Raw genomic sequence first — 15,836 nt, forward strand, 5'->3', positions numbered from 1 at the left:
AGATTTTGTTCTAGTTGAAAACATTTAAGTAGAAGTCTTAAACTTGGTAGTGTAGAAATAATTACTAATAATCCTAAAGAGAGAAGTGAGCTCCCAAAAAATATTATGTGCACCATAAATTTCCTCATACTCCCTTGAAAATAAAAGATTATCCGGCAAATACTTGCCTTTTGTTTCTAATATTCCCACATTCCGAGTGGGATTTTTTATTGGTGTATTGACCATGATTTATAGCTCATATATATGCATATATAATAAAATGATATTTGAGTTATTTTCATGAGCTATCAATAACTTTCTTAACATAATATCATTAAGGTACTCTACAAGGTTCGTTCAAAAAATGTGAGTTAAATTAACTCATGCCATACTCAATAACTAGTGTGGTATCACACACAGAACCTCCTTACTCCTTGGGAGGAGTTAATCAATATTAATTCTTTTGAACTTCAACTTCAACTAGACATTGAGGACATTCACCAGTAGTTGTTAATACAAGTGTTGCTCGGGAGATTGAGACGAATGAAAGATGGTGCTCAGTATCATGTAGAACTACGCAATTACGTTATGTGACAAAAACACTAACATGTTGAGGATGGTAAATGACTCACATTTAAAGTCTCAAACTCTTGCCAAGTTGTAACAAAGAAAATCAACCATTAGCTTTGGGTTAGTTCACCATGACTTACTTATCAAACTAATGTTGTGCTTTCCTTTCATTTTGAATGTCATCTTTAAGAATTAGGGTATGTTTACGAGTTAGTGAAGGGCAATGAAGGAAAGAAAAAGGCTTCAAAACTATTAAATACACTTGTAAGATGACCATGTCTTTACTTTCCTTTTATTCCCCTCTAAAAATAAACTAGCAAACAAGCCATTAGGACATTGGTAATTTGGTATCAACTTATGATGTTGCTAAGCAACCCATTCTTTAGCTGCTGAGTTACATGTGTGTAGGTTTGCACTAAAAATGTGACAGTTGAGGGACATCCTTGTTAGCCAAGATATGAAAGAAGAAAATAGAACTCCTAAAATTCAGCACTAGGAAAGTTGTTCACAGAAAAAGCTAAAGCAATGTCAAGTGGATTGAAGATGCTTTGCACAATATAGAAATGGAAGGACGTTTGTCCTTCTCAGAGAAAATAGCCTAAGTAGATTTGAGAACAAGAGAAACAAATACATAAATAAACAACACAAACAGAAAACTTGGACAGAAGTCAAAGAGCAATAATCATGCCAAGGGTACCACAGCAACAGGTTGCCTTGAACGGGTCATCTAATCAAATTATGAGGCTAACAAGGCCTGAAAATTAAGCCTGGTAAAGAATAAGATCAAACCATGTGACGCCGTCCCGTTAATTCATTTGGGGAGTCCATCTTCGCTGTTGAGAAGAGCCTGACTTTCATCAGAAAGCAAAACGGGTCCCCTTCCAGGCCTAGTACATATGAAGTAATTGACATCCCCCTTGTATTTTTGTGATGGAATGTTATCTTTAATTTCTGGGGGTGGCGGCAAAGCTTCTACATCTGGTATTCCATTGATCCCAGCATCTTTTGCAATGGACTTGTCACCAATAATGTAACTGAAGGGGGAGAGTATTGCAGGTAACTCGGAAATTCACGAGATTAATGAAAATGTTAGAATAGTATGTATGCAACTTGCAAAAATTTAAAGTACCTGTTGAGATCATCTGAGCTTGGAGGGAAGTAGTAAAGCAGCCTCTGAATCAAAAGGGCAGCAATTTTCCTATTACGCGCAATCAGGACAGCATTCGGCCCCGCATCAAATGTATAAGCTACCTGCAAGTCAAAACTAGTCCTTAACATTTAAATAGATTCCTATGGCTTTTACACTTTTAAGACAACGGTGAATATAGGGTGTGTGATGTCCCTTCATATTCGAGCTGATTCTCATGACATTTCCACGGCTTAGGTAAATGCATGTAGGCTTGCATCCGTGTACATTTCATGATGTTCTTTGGTCTTTGTGGTAGGAGTGAACGCCCATCTTAAAGGCCACCTTATCTCTAATAGGAATTTTATTTTACTTTAAAAAAGAAGAAGCATGCTTTTAGTAGACAATCTTGGATATTACTAGTATGCTAATGAAATAGTAAGCTGGTCTGTAACCCCAAATGAAAACAACAACAACCAAGTCTTTATCCCATTAGGTGGAGTCGGCTACATGGATTTGGACGACGTCATATTGTTCTATCATAAATCATGCTCTATCTTGAACCGCCCAAATGAAACTTCTGGATAAATTCTTTCTAAAGTACGTACGACATGAGCCAATGAAACAACAATCAAACCTATTTCCACTAAGTGGGGTTGACTATAAGGATCAAACGACATCATAATGATCTGTCATAAATGATATCTATTAGCAAACCATTGATCTATAAAGTCTAAACCCTTCTTAATAGTTTCACATATATTTTTTGTAAGTCTTCCTCTACCTCTAGTAATTAGACTACCCTCATCTAATATACTCTTCTTTATGGGACTTCTATAGGTCTCCTCCGCACATGTCCATACTATCTAAGGCGAGATTCTACCATCCTTTACATAATAGGTGTTACCTCAATTTTTTGTAATGCATTCATTCCTAATCTTATCTTGCCTAATGTGTCTACTCATCCAACATTCTCATCTCTACCACATTCAGTTTATTATCTTTTTGACATTTTGCCACTCGACATTCACTCTCATACACAATCCAATGGAAGAAAGCAAAAAAAATTGTCCACAATGTTTGCACATGAAAATAGTAAGAAGCTTATTAAGGGAAGAATTGGTTATTATAAAACTCCAATTAGTTTCTTTTAATTTTAGAAATTTATGTGATTGGTAACTGAGAAACTTTGCAGAATTTAGCCCTTTTGAGACATTATATGATATGACAAAGAAAGTAATTCAAACCTGGGGAGCTTCTTCTGAATGGTTCCATTTTTCAACAATGCTGATTATCCTGAAATGTAGTAGCATCATCGATAATAAATTAGAAAAGAACTCTGCTACACCTGTGGCCTGATCACATAGACATAATAGTAACAATTCAACTGGCACAACTATAAGAATATACCTATGAGACGTATCGTTCATGTAAAATATAGGGGGAGATGTATCCAGGCAGACGGCGTGAAACTGGTTGCTGTCAGCACAGGTCAGTTGAGAAAATGATGCAAAATTGCGATTTCTAATGGCTTCTTCCATTTGCAGTATCCGCTTTGGCACTACCTCCTATTGTGATTGAAATTAGAGAATGACAATGATAAAAAATTAATCCAAAATAAATTACTATGAGAGAGTGGTTTCTATAACAATGGTCAAAGAACAGCCTACAAAAGTTGTGTCCATAATCATAATGTATAACTAGTTCCAGCATTCAAACTTTGAAATCAATAGAGAAACTGTGTAAAATAATTTTCATACCTTTGCTCTATGTTGTAAAAGCAAACTTGTTTCGACAGTCTCACGCATTCCTGAGGTGCTACTAGTTTCCTTCTGCCGTGAACTAACCTAGAAGTAAATAATAACATGTGAATATTGAGAAAAAAGTGTGGCATATGAGATAATACATTAGGGTAGATACATAGTGCTAAGATTAAGGAAACATCTCATAGAGAAGATGAATAACAAGGCCTGGACAAAAAATTAAAAATCCAAGATATGGGAAATATTAAAATCATGCACAACTATCACTTAACCATAAGCGCATTCTACAACTTAAAGATTGAACCCTCTACTATTTGAAGCACAAGAGACGAGAGAGGAGTGAGAATGGTGGTGGTGGTGTAATGCCATGTGTAAAATAATATTGAGGAGTAGAAGTCAGAGCAAAGTTGGAAAGGTGGCAGTGCTAGTTAAGCCATGTCTTCAAAATTCAGCATATCAGGAAGCAAATTGTTGAACTTATGTTGCAACATCACTAAGTAAATATAGTATATTTTAATATTAGTTAACAGATATATGTAGGGTACTTAAATATTACAAACAAAAGTTTGAAAGCAATTGACATGATATCAGGTGCATTCAAATAATAATGAAGAATTTGAATTATCATGCAGTGTTGAATCATTTCATCAAATAGGCTCTAATAACATTAGGAAATAATATAAACCAGCCATAAAATAGAATACAAACACTTAAATTACATTGCTATACCAATGATGCAGAATTTTAACCATATATGATATGGAAAAATGATGTCTGTAAAACTATGAGCAGGAAAAGAAGGCAATGAATTTTGTAGATATGGAATTCTATACTCTGAAGAAAGCAGAGGCCAATTGATATTATCAGGGGTGTAAACTGAGAAATTAAAACATCAAAGTTTCTATAAGATAAACAATAATATTAAATGAATAAGAAACAACATTTAGTGATAGAATCAAATTTATAGTTCATTCATATTGAACAGACATTATCTCAGCCAATTAGTGACTTATATTACAAAATAATCTGACTACAAAAAACTGGAAAGAAAGAGATTAAAAACTGATAACCACACACAATGGCTTTAGTTTGAGAGACAACCCATTTTTACTGAAATATATTAAAAGTCAAAACTCAACCATAAATACATCCATACAACTAAATGAAGGCCAAAATAGGTGCATACCACAGCAATTACAATAACAAGATCATCCCAGTGCTTTTCATCAGCAAGTTGAACTGCAAGGCTATCACTTCCATTCTCCTCCTACATATATCAAAAGAACATAAATTGCAGAGGGAATCTAAATAACATAATGGAGTATATAATTTAAAATAGAACAAAAACTTACTTTTCCCATGATCCACTTCACAAATCCCCCATATAAGCTGCGACAAGCACTACCTGATCCTTGCCTGCATATAATCACAATTTCCACAACATATTGATTCAAAATACAAAGTGTTCGAACCAAGCCGCAGCACCTTGAAAATCTAAATTCAAATATAAAAGAAAGACCTTGCAATAGCTGATAGCTGGCTTTCATCTTCTTTGACATTCATTAGCTTCCCAAGGGCATAAACTGCAAAATAGAAGACATAGAAGTCATTGCGACATACAGTAACTTCATTAAGTTTAAACCTAACATAAGATTAACGGTCACCGAGACTCTTGTTCATTCAGATTAGAATACATGGAAATTGCATTAGAGTGATCAAAACTAAAATTTGAACATCTGTACATACCACCATAAAGAGTATAAAGTTAGATGCAATGTTCCGAAATTTGAATATAGAATAAGATTGGTCCTCTATGAATCCCAAGCCTAGAACATAAAACATGCAATGTTAAATTAAATAAGTTGTTTGTGCAGGAAAACAATATCCAGGGAGGAATATTGAGTTAATAATTAATAAACTAAATTGTCTATTGAAATAATCTCCATAGGCCACTTATTAATAATTTACTTAGTGCCTCAATTATTGGAATTTTATCAATACTATCAATTTAGTTTTTATGGCCAAAGTTTAATTATCACTGTCCTTCCATGTTAAATAATGAGATAACCATGTTGAATGCTGTTCTCTTCACTCTCTTTTTCTTTTCATCATTCTTGTCTCGTGCAATTCTAAAAAAGTTTCATTTCCCTTCCCATAGAACAGCCCTTACCCTGGTAAATAAATAAACAAACTTGCAAAAGGGTTTTGATACGTTTAAAGCAAGATTTTGGAAACCGGATTGGACCAATCAGTTAACCAATCACCTGATTCAATACACTTTGGTTTAGATCCAAAACCTGCTACAGCAGTTCAACCATTCACGACCAGATTCGATGGATTAACCCTTGCAATCCATACAAATCTCTAACTAAGGATAACCGATCGTTTATATAAATTTGAAGGATAAAAACGTTTTGTTAGAGCTTGGGAATTCATAGAAGGGTATATGGGTCTTGGCAAATGATCATTAATGCAACTCACTCTGTTGCAACAACTATTGAATGAAAGTTGAAATAAAAGAAGAAGATTACATGTGTATTATTACCAAAACAGGCAAAACCAGCCGCCGAAGAAGCCAGACCAGCGGCAGTAGGGAAGTTGTTGTATGAAGCAATGTGTAAATACAATTTGCTCCAATCCTCCTTCGTGATCTTAATGCCCTTCTTTTTATCCTCAACATCACAAGCATGGCTACGGATCTCCCTTAAACAGCTCTGGAACCTGCCCCCGGAAAGAGAAATTTCCTACACTAACCAGCAAAACCAAATTCTATGAATAAAAATAGAAAGTTAAAGAATCAAAATTCTCTATGCCACCAGCTTGGAAGGCCCAGAAGCCCTGACGTAGACAATTTCTTTATGAGTGTGAAAGTAACAAGCCAGCAGCAGACACATGATATCGGTTACTGACCACAATACAGACAAGAGATGTAAATAATACCATGTAAATGTGAGTGCTACTCATATACCCATCTTTTTCTTTAAAGTGCCCAGGGTAAGTTGTCAAACATTCCAATGGATACTAACTATATTTAGCAAAAAAATAAACATTTATGATGAAACTGACATTAGATAAGTACTTGACAAGTCACACTTGATATCGAGACTATCATGTACTATTACATCTCCCTATGGCTAACTAAATATAATTAAATTGGAATAATGCTAGTAGCACATCATTTCCATTAACAATTTTCTTACATCTTTCGAAGTGACCGAATCAGAGTGTCGACATGTAAAAAACTGGGTGGGCTCAATTATAACCAGAAGGTAAAACCATGCATACATGAGATGACATGTGTTTAAGCATACGGGATTATCATTTCTGTTTAAGGGGCTGTTTATTTAGGCTTAACAAGGTGATTGTCCACAAGTGATTTTGGCATAAACTTGTTGCAAGAAGCTGAAAATTTCAGGTTGTCGGTTCTCCTAAAAGCTGAATTTCAGCTGTTTTATCTTCTAAATATTTTTAGTAAAAGGCCAACCAATACAAGCATAACACAAGTGGTTTCCACATTAACTTTTTGTAAGAAGCTAAAAATTTCAGGTTCCCCTAAAAGCTGAATTTTAGCTGTTTTATCAAAAGTGATTTCTTATAATGTCTAGCCAAAACAAGCATATAAATATCAGAAGTGATTTCTTATACAAAAAGTGTTTTAAAGGATAGAAAAAAACATAAACAAAAGGTGGCCTAAGGCACGAGCCTCCCACCTAGTAGGGTCTAGGAAGGGCAGATGTACACAGAACTCTCGCAAGCAAAGATGTTGTTTCCAGAGGAAAAAAAGGAAGAAAAAAACATAAGCAGACAGGCCCTGAATTGTAAACTTTTGCATCACTTCTTGATCTGTATGAAACATGAATAGTGTTCAGTTAACAAAAAACAAATTTCCAACAAATGCAGGTTAATGTGCTAATTCCCTAAAATAGTAAAATCTATTCCACGTTCAAACTTTCAAATCAATAAAATATCTATCATTCTTATTTAAATATAAACAGAAAAACAAAGAAAGAGAGATTAAAAAAGGAATAAAATTTACCTTGCCATTAAGCCACATACGATCTTGTTGGAAGGTGGGACTCACAGCAACGGTGGTAGTAGTACATAGATGATTGGGATCAAGAGTAACACTGATACTATCATTAACGGGTAAGATTAGGGTTTCATCTCTCTTACCCCAATACTTGATCACAGCAATGTTCGTTGGTGTTTGAGCTGTCACCATCAGCACCCAATTCTGCGACTCATTCGCCATTTTCAACACTCTCACAAATCAAACAGAAAACCAAAACAAGAATTCAACTGAATCAGGGAAATGGAAATGAGGTTGTAGTTGTTTACGTAGCGAGTGCTGTTATATAGAAAACTAGATGAAACAAATTTTTCATTCTTCACTTGAATTTGTCTTTTTTTGCATTCCCAATTTTTCATCAACTTTATAACTATTTTTTCATCTCTTTCCTCTCTCCTTTTCTTTTTCTTTATTTTTTTTTTCTTTTCTCCTATCAATGAAACACCTATAAAAAAATGTTTTTTTAATTAATTTTTGTTTGATGTGTTTGACAATGTTTTTTATGTGATTAAGTTAGGTGATGGGATTGCTTTACCTAAAGTAAAGGATCACCCTTGTTTATTATGGAGTATGACTTTCAAACTCCAATTACTTATAAATTATGGTTTATACGTTACAACTATTAGTGGCTTGATTAGTTGTTTTTATTAAACACTTCAAATTTAATGAGGTATAAGTTATTATAATATTAGTAGGTAAAATAGAATTTGCTCATTCACCTAAGAAATTTAAATATGTTTTTAGTTTTTATTGTTATGGTTTTAGTCTCGGTGATCTATTTAATATTTAATTCGTTCAATTTGAGTGATTACACGTGATTTATTTAATATTTTAACATGTATCTTTCAAATTTGTGATTACACATAATTTATTGCCAATAAGAAATTTAAACTTGGTGATCCGTGATACATTTTCCTTTTTTACAAGATAGTACGTGGTTGGATATATTTATTTTTCCCTGCCTTAAATTTTGTGTCTACCCAATTTATAGCCAATAAACAATTTAAACATAGCATTACATGACACATTTCCCCTTTTTAAAAGATTTAAAACACAGTTCCCTTTTCTATTTTATAAAACACTTGTTAATTTTATTAGCGCGTTACTAGATATATAAAGTTATCAAATTGGACCTTGGTACTTTATTATAGTTTCTACAAAGAGATGAAGATATATGTAATGGTTTTTTATACTAGTAGTACATCATCCATCGTTGATTTTTTATTATTATTGACTTTTAAATAAAAGTAATATAAATAAATAGTGAATGATGCACTGACTGTGCATAAATCTTTATAATGTCAGTGCATAGATTTTACGCTCATTATATATCATTAATTATCTTAATCAATAGGGCATCAATCTAGTAGTATAAAACCATATTGAATCATCAAGCATTATACTAGATGTTAAAATTTCATTTCAGAGAATGATATTTGTTAACAAAAAATGCACTTATGAAAAAAAATTAGTTGTTCCTTTGATGGAGAAACATCATTAAACTTTTGGGAAGTTTAGGTATAGGAAAAGAAAAAGCTTAGGCACAACAAGACTTTTTTCAATCATATAATTGTGAAAAAAGGTTTCTTAGAATTCAACTAATCCTTCTTGCAAAATAAAGACGACAGAAGTAAATCTTTCTGTATTTTTTGCTGTGAAACAATTTTGCTAACACCCTGATGTAAATACACAAGAGCTTCAATCTAAATATCAAATTCATTAATTCATCTCAATTGTGTAAATTTCTATTACTTTGGGTACCAAGAAGAAATTTCTTACTAGCGACTACAAAAAGAATCAAAGCTAAAATTACACACAACACATATATCTGCTGCGCAAATAACTAAACAGTCGATGCAGAAAACTGCCAAATGATAAATTTGCTTGTCCATGTATGTTGGAAAATTTATGAGACTCAAACAACCCTTTTTCTATTGCTTTGAAGTTCAAACAAATGTACTTCAAGCTGTTCTTGCATAATCAACAGCACCACAGAAAACAGAAACTATAGTAGCCATCCCAATCACCTGTGACCGGTTACGCGATGCAACAGCGACGGCTGCACCTGTTATTCCACCCGCAATAAAACCATTGACCTGAGGGGAATATTTTTTTTAAAAATGAAAGAAATGAGAAATTTAGAAGTATTTTTTAGCAATTCATCATATGCTATTGCTATGTTCATGTTGTAGTGTTACTCATGGTTGTTAAGCACCTACATATGCAACCATCTAAACTACGGAAGCCTAGTCCAAAACACTCTTACTATCAAAATCAAATGTCAGTTCATGGAACAATGTCAAGGTTGTTCCCGAAATACAATATGTAGATGATAAGGTTCCGGCACAATCATACTAATATAGTAACATACTAACATGTGATAGTCTCTTGTATTAAGCAAAATAATTTAGCCAAAAGGATTCATCACTAGGTCTAGTGAAAAAACATAGCCACAAAACCAGATTCTAAATGATCCTCATAGAACTACGTAACTGCCAACGGAAAATGATCACAAGCATCTATATTCGATCTAGTGGAATGGGTCATTGAAACAATATATGTTGGGCTAGACCACGACCGTAGAGTCTCCAACCAGGGAGTTCAATTGTTACCGAGGCATGAGAAGATTGGAGAGCCACAAGTGAGGCATCACGTCTTAAACCAAAACCTCTTAAGACAATGGTTCCATGGGTATAGGCATAAAAAAATGATATATTTCACCAAGTTGTCATGCAATGGTGTATTTTATCGCCAATATATTGATATGGACATCTGAACTTTTAACATGACGGAAAGAACTTTTGTTTGACTGGTGAATTTTGTCAATGTAAAAGGTACCAAAAAGACAGCATTCCATTGGCATAACTAGAATCAAATTTATATTTTTGACACTATCTTTAAAGAACAATAAAAAGGGTGACTCAATACACGAGCCTCTCACCTAGTGAGGTATGAGGAAGGTAGATATACGCAATCTTCTCCACAATCGGAGAAGTTGTTTCCAATATTTGGCCTCACGATCAATAAGCAGCAATCTTAACTTAAGTAGAGATCTAAGCTCACTATCTTTAAAGAAGAATACGGGTTTAAAATTATTTAAAGAATTATGACCTAGCACAGCACAATTGAATGCATCGTAAGTTCTAATATGTTATTCTCTTGAATAATTAAAAAAGAAAGATAAGGAAGGATCAAGCAGACTAACCCAATCTTGCCGTCCCCTGTGTCTCCGGAGGCCACATCGGGTAACGCTGAAAACTCCAGCTATAAACCCTAAAATTAAACCCAAATCCAAATAACATTAATATTACAAAACATGATTGGCACAACACAGCTCATACATAACCTTCATCAGTGAGTTGAGTTTCCGAGGGGAATGAAAAAAAATAATGCTTCAAAATCATCTCACAAGTTTATTTCATAGTTCTCAAGTTTCTTTCCATACCCTCTAAAAACCAATCGCAAAGGGACCCTAAGTTTATTTACCGCATTTTAACCCAAATTTGCCAGTTGCGTTTGCCTGTAATCATACCCAAGTTAAAATCAACAGCTCAAAGAAGACCCAAACACCAATTTTGAATTCAATACACTAAGAAGATAGATAACCCATTACCACAAAAAGAGCTTTATCCATGCCTTTCAGACCTACAACCAAAACAATTTAACGAAGTAAATAAAATAATAAAAAAACACAAATTATAGTTGCACATTACGAAATTCGATCTATCATAAAAACTAACATACCTCGTTGATTGGCCTGGTAGGGACCTAAACAGCAGCCCCAGATAGCACCAGCCTAAGAAATTGAACATTTTTTTTTCATTTTACAATCAGAAAATAAAAAAATGAAAGGAAAATTTTACCGTTGCGACGCGGATTGAAGATTCAACAGCGAGGGAAGAGCATGGAACAGAGTCAAGGTCATCTTCCATCTTCATTTCTTCTACTTTGCATCAAATCTGGATACGTTTCATATATATATATATATATATATATATATATATATACATGATGATGCGTAGAGTAAGAAGATAAGGGTGAATTTTGGTGCTGTGTCATCTGGTTTCCATAACATTTTTCCTCTTTTTTGTTATGTTTTGTCTTTTAGGGAAGAATATTAAAAAGAAGTTGTTTGATAAATACTCTATTTTGTGAAGATTTATTGTATAAATATATCTGCTTTCCTTCTTACATTATTCTTGTAGTAATTCATTAATTATAAAACATGGAGTGTCAAATTGTAATTCAAAAGAAAAATTATAATTGATTATGACCATGGAGTGTCAAATGTGACTTAAGTTGCATAGTAATTATAATTTATTTCACTTCTAACTTTTTTTACACATTGAGTATGTGGATTACTCTCATTGTTAATTGGAATACATGCAGTCTTAACAAAAAATATTGATTAAAATTGCATAATTTATGTACATAAAAATATGAATCATGTAAGTTGACGGTGTGTATTTCCCATTTTCCCATTACTATATGCACATTATTCATAAATTTACATTGACAACCATAGTGGAACATGTATAAGATAGGAGGGTGTTCTATCCCACATTCCAAAACATATTGAATGGATGAAGGAGCCAGACAATAAAATAGGATTTCAACCCATCACCACTAATAGGGAACTAAATATTATGATTGGCTTTTCCCACAAACAAAAGCTTAGGATTCACCCTTCAAGGTAGGAGAATGCACCCCCTATAGGACATCTTACAATCTTGTAGCTAGTTGAAATAGACAACTTACAATCTTCTAGTTTGTTGAAATAGACCACTTTATTAAACATTGGTAACTTTTTTTATCAAATAAACCATTTGAATATTTTATAAGCTCATGTAGTGCACAAGTTTTCTTATTTACTATTTAATGTTTTGTAATTGAGAATTATCAATTTATTATTATTAGTTTTATCATTAAGTTGAAATATTATTTAATCTGGATAAAACGTATCAACATACATCATATAATTATCACATATTTTATTTGATTTGAATTATTTAATAGTCTTTGACGTTTTCTAACTAATAAATAGTAGTAACTAGTATGAATAATGATCAAAGTATCATGATATTTTTCATGAAATTGACGTGTTAATCATTAATTTCTCAAATATTTTTTTAAAATATCATTTTAATTTAAAATAAGACAACTTAATTTTTTAATATAATAATGTTGTATAAATTTGATAATTGTATTTAAATTAATTTTAGGTTAACCATTTAATGTTCCGATATCATAAAAAATCCAAAAATTACAATTTTTTGTATTTGCATTTGTCTAGCAATTTAATATCATGATATGGCTTTAACTCAAATTTTGATAATATAACATAATGCATCAAATTATTATTTTCTTATTAATTACAATTTCAAAAATAAAGAAATAAATTCTGAGATTGAATTTATATAGAATATTAATTGAAATAAATTTTTTAACATAAATATTACACGTGATACAACCAAGATAAATTATTTGAACTATTCACCCCAAGAATTCGATTGCAAAGAAATAAGAGGTGATTTAGTTGTATTATAAATAACCCACACAACGGAAAGCCCACCATAAAATCTATGGGCTGGCCCAAAGAACTGAGAACCCTATAAGAAAACCCTAGTTTATATTTCTACCTCTTCTGTGTTTGTGAATCTCAGAACGCGGTGGTGTGTGGTAGAAAGAGAAAGAGATTCGGCGAAAATGTCTCGTGTTGCAGTGAAGGGGAAGAAGAAGGGAGCGACCTTCGTTATTGAATGCGCCAAGCCTGTGGAAGATAAGATTATGGATATCGCTTCTCTCGAGAAGTTTCTTCAGGAGAGGATCAAAGTTGGAGGTAAAGCTGGCGCACTCGGCGATTCCGTCACCGTTACTCGTGACAAGACCAAGATCACCGTCACCTCCGATTCCAATTTCTCCAAACGGTACTCTTTTCAGTTTTGAAACTATTATCTGTTTTTGTTTTCTGCTGCTCATGTAGTTTTGTGTTTCCACGGTGTATGATTTTTTGGATCTCGAGAGTTTTATAGTAATTCATGTTATATATTTCTGAGTTACATCCGAGTTATGAAAATTTGTCATCGATCTCATAATTAATTCAATGTTTGTGTTTTTATTGTATGGATATGGATGATAGTTACATCAAATGAAATGTTAACATGAAATTGATGGCTTGCATCAATGAATAACTATGTCCTATTGGCTATTGCAAATCGGAGTTGAAATACAACATAGTGCGGTTCAGAAGCAGTAACTGAACTGAATGGTAATCACTGCCTATTTTTAAGCCATTCACCATTGTGTTTAGGTTCACTGTCTTTACTTGACCTAATTTGTTGAGACCAATATTCTCAATTGACATCAAATTTGTTGAAACCATTGCTTTCATTCGACATTAAATTTGTTTCAGAACTTAGTTGTTTAGCAGTGTTATATCAACAACTAAAATTTGTCAGTGCCGACTTGCGACAATTCAATCTATTTAAGTCTATCACTTTCTTTGTGTCTCTTATCTTTACATCCGACCCAAAAACTCATCTAAAAATCAATGGACAACCATATAAGTTGTCAAAATGACATAAAAAAGATAGATGTAAAAATGAATCCACCATTTGAGTATTCCAGTTTGCATGAAAAAATATAGGGTATATATCTATGTATATTGAATTGCGAATATATAGTTAGACTTCACTTTGAAATTCCTATTATTAGATATTGGGTGGTACCAATGAGTGTGAACTTTAAAAGGTAACAATAACATTTAAAAAATGAAGGGGCTCTAGGGTATAGTGAGGACCTCGCCATTTGAAACAAATCGAATAAATGATGAAACTCACTATTTCTTTATCTATTCCTATTCAACTTACTATTTTTTATGATAAGACATTTTTGTAGTGTTTGATCCATGTAGCTGGTTCCATCCAGTGTGGAAAGGGTTTACTTAATTTTCTGTGTGCAGAACTATTTTATTTTCCTTTCGCTTACTTTTTTCTTGTATTCATTACCTTCCTCAGCTATCTGAAATACTTGACAAAGAAGTACTTGAAGAAGCACAACGTTAGGGATTGGCTTCGTGTGATTGCCTCCAACAAGGACAGGAATGTCTATGAGTTGAGATACTTCAACATCGCAGAGAATGAGGCTGAAGAGGAAGACTAAACTTCTAACTCTCTGTAATGAGGAATTATCCATTAGGCGTATTTATTGTGGAGTCTCTTTTATCTGCGTTTTTTATGAACTTGTTTCTGGTTTTGATATTCCTGTGTTTGTTTCGGAACCAATTTATAAGCTTATGAAAGTTTTTAATGATCATTGGAGCTGTAGTCCCAACTTCAGATTCCCTTTCTGCAACTTATATGTTGGTATGACAATCTTTTATTTAGTCACCATTTACTATTGTGATGGGAACATGGTTCCCATCTTTCCTCATCCATTGGGGCATACAATTTATGTTTGTGTGCTTGAGGCAGATTTGTCAACTAGATGAGGGGACAGGCAGATATTTCATGGTGGAGGGGATTGCAATAGTGCTTAGGGGTAGAAGGGGTAGGTGCAATAGTAAGAGACAATTTTGAGGTGAGTTTGGAGGAGGGTGGGGTGAGGAGTACACGTCATGGTGAAAGAATAGGTATGGCAGATATTCCTCATGCTTCCTGACCTGCCTTATTTCTACCCTCAGAATCCTTTAAACTCTGATTTAGATTTTAAATAAATTGCTTATTATTAATCAATGGAGTTAATGTCTCATGAAGTACTTATTTGCGTAAATCTCATAGGAAGGTTTCTTTTTCAGCTGTCATTCTCTTTTAAATATTACATGTGTTTTCTTTTTAGTACTTCCAAACATATCCCCTCACCATTTTGCATAAGTAACTTATCTCTTTTGAGGTGTATGGTTATGGTGCATGGTTATCTCTACTAGGAATTGAACTATTACCTACTTTGTTATCATGAGATTTAGTTAGGTTTTACACTATTAGACTAACATATTGTTGGTAATATTAAATGTGTTTGATGTACTATCTTCTTGATGCTTGTTTTTTATTTGGATTTTCTTCCTTTTTTTGATGACTGATGTACTTTTCAATTTTTGTGGATTTTTAAAATCTTATTGTGCCTAATTTTTTTGTTCGAATAAAATTTTACCCGTCCGTGGTTATTAATTTTCCTTCGGGTTGCATTACTTGTTCCTTTTTTACTTTTTTTGAGGCCAACAAATAGTTTTTTACCCTGCATCAAAGTACCATCAATACATAAATGATAGGATTAAGCATGCATCACGGTTTAATTTTCCCATGTTTATAATAGTACCATAGGTTACATATTA

General features: G+C 33.2%; 3 protein-coding genes across 3 annotated transcripts; 1 reads left to right on the forward strand and 2 right to left on the reverse strand.

Annotated features, from left to right (window-relative positions):
- Positions 1,086-7,879, reverse strand: LOC109336098 (diphosphomevalonate decarboxylase MVD2, peroxisomal-like). The gene is made up of 10 exons (XM_019572482.1): positions 7,475-7,879; positions 5,984-6,182; positions 4,958-5,021; positions 4,791-4,854; positions 4,625-4,705; positions 3,436-3,522; positions 3,086-3,243; positions 2,923-2,971; positions 1,679-1,800; positions 1,086-1,583 (listed from the first exon to the last, which is right to left on the reverse strand). Exons 1-10 carry the CDS (start codon positions 7,688-7,690, stop codon positions 1,361-1,363), a joined length of 1,263 nt encoding a protein of 420 aa, XP_019428027.1. The 5' UTR covers positions 7,691-7,879; the 3' UTR covers positions 1,086-1,360.
- Positions 9,205-11,508, reverse strand: LOC109335941 (outer envelope pore protein 16-4, chloroplastic-like). The gene is made up of 6 exons (XM_019572220.1): positions 11,371-11,508; positions 11,252-11,303; positions 11,121-11,152; positions 10,994-11,027; positions 10,713-10,780; positions 9,205-9,603 (listed from the first exon to the last, which is right to left on the reverse strand). Exons 1-6 carry the CDS (start codon positions 11,443-11,445, stop codon positions 9,469-9,471), a joined length of 396 nt encoding a protein of 131 aa, XP_019427765.1. The 5' UTR covers positions 11,446-11,508; the 3' UTR covers positions 9,205-9,468.
- On the forward strand, positions 13,135-14,880 carry LOC109335942 (60S ribosomal protein L22-3-like). Its single transcript, XM_019572221.1, has 2 exons — positions 13,135-13,434; positions 14,524-14,880. The coding sequence occupies exons 1-2, from the start codon at positions 13,214-13,216 to the stop codon at positions 14,666-14,668; spliced, it is 366 nt and encodes a 121-aa protein (XP_019427766.1). The 5' UTR covers positions 13,135-13,213; the 3' UTR covers positions 14,669-14,880.

Source organism: Lupinus angustifolius, chromosome LG20, assembly GCF_001865875.1.
Source record: "Lupinus angustifolius cultivar Tanjil chromosome LG20, LupAngTanjil_v1.0, whole genome shotgun sequence".
NCBI classification, from domain to species: Eukaryota; Viridiplantae; Streptophyta; class Magnoliopsida; order Fabales; family Fabaceae; genus Lupinus; species Lupinus angustifolius.

What these genes read in the sequence shown, in the direction of transcription:
- LOC109335941 (XM_019572220.1), bottom strand. Translation starts at nt 11,445, where the DNA reads ATGAAGATGGAAGATGACCTTGACTCTGTTCCATGCTCTTCCCTCGCT. An exon ending in CTTCAATCCGCGTCGCAACG is followed by an intron (nt 11,304 to 11,370) that starts GTAAAATTTTCC and finishes TCAATTTCTTAG; the next exon opens with GCTGGTGCTATCTGGGGCTG. An exon ending in CAAATTTGGGTTAAAATGCG is followed by an intron (nt 10,781 to 10,993) that starts GTAAATAAACTT and finishes GTTTAATTTTAG; the next exon opens with GGTTTATAGCTGGAGTTTTC.
- LOC109335942 (XM_019572221.1), top strand. Translation starts at nt 13,214, where the DNA reads ATGTCTCGTGTTGCAGTGAAGGGGAAGAAGAAGGGAGCGACCTTCGTT. An exon ending in GATTCCAATTTCTCCAAACG is followed by an intron (nt 13,435 to 14,523) that starts GTACTCTTTTCA and finishes TACCTTCCTCAG; the next exon opens with CTATCTGAAATACTTGACAA.
- LOC109336098 (XM_019572482.1), bottom strand. Translation starts at nt 7,690, where the DNA reads ATGGCGAATGAGTCGCAGAATTGGGTGCTGATGGTGACAGCTCAAACA. An exon ending in TTTTACAACATAGAGCAAAG is followed by an intron (nt 3,244 to 3,435) that starts GTATGAAAATTA and finishes CAATCACAATAG; the next exon opens with GAGGTAGTGCCAAAGCGGAT. An exon ending in AGCTCAGATGATCTCAACAG is followed by an intron (nt 1,584 to 1,678) that starts GTACTTTAAATT and finishes CTCCCCCTTCAG; the next exon opens with TTACATTATTGGTGACAAGT.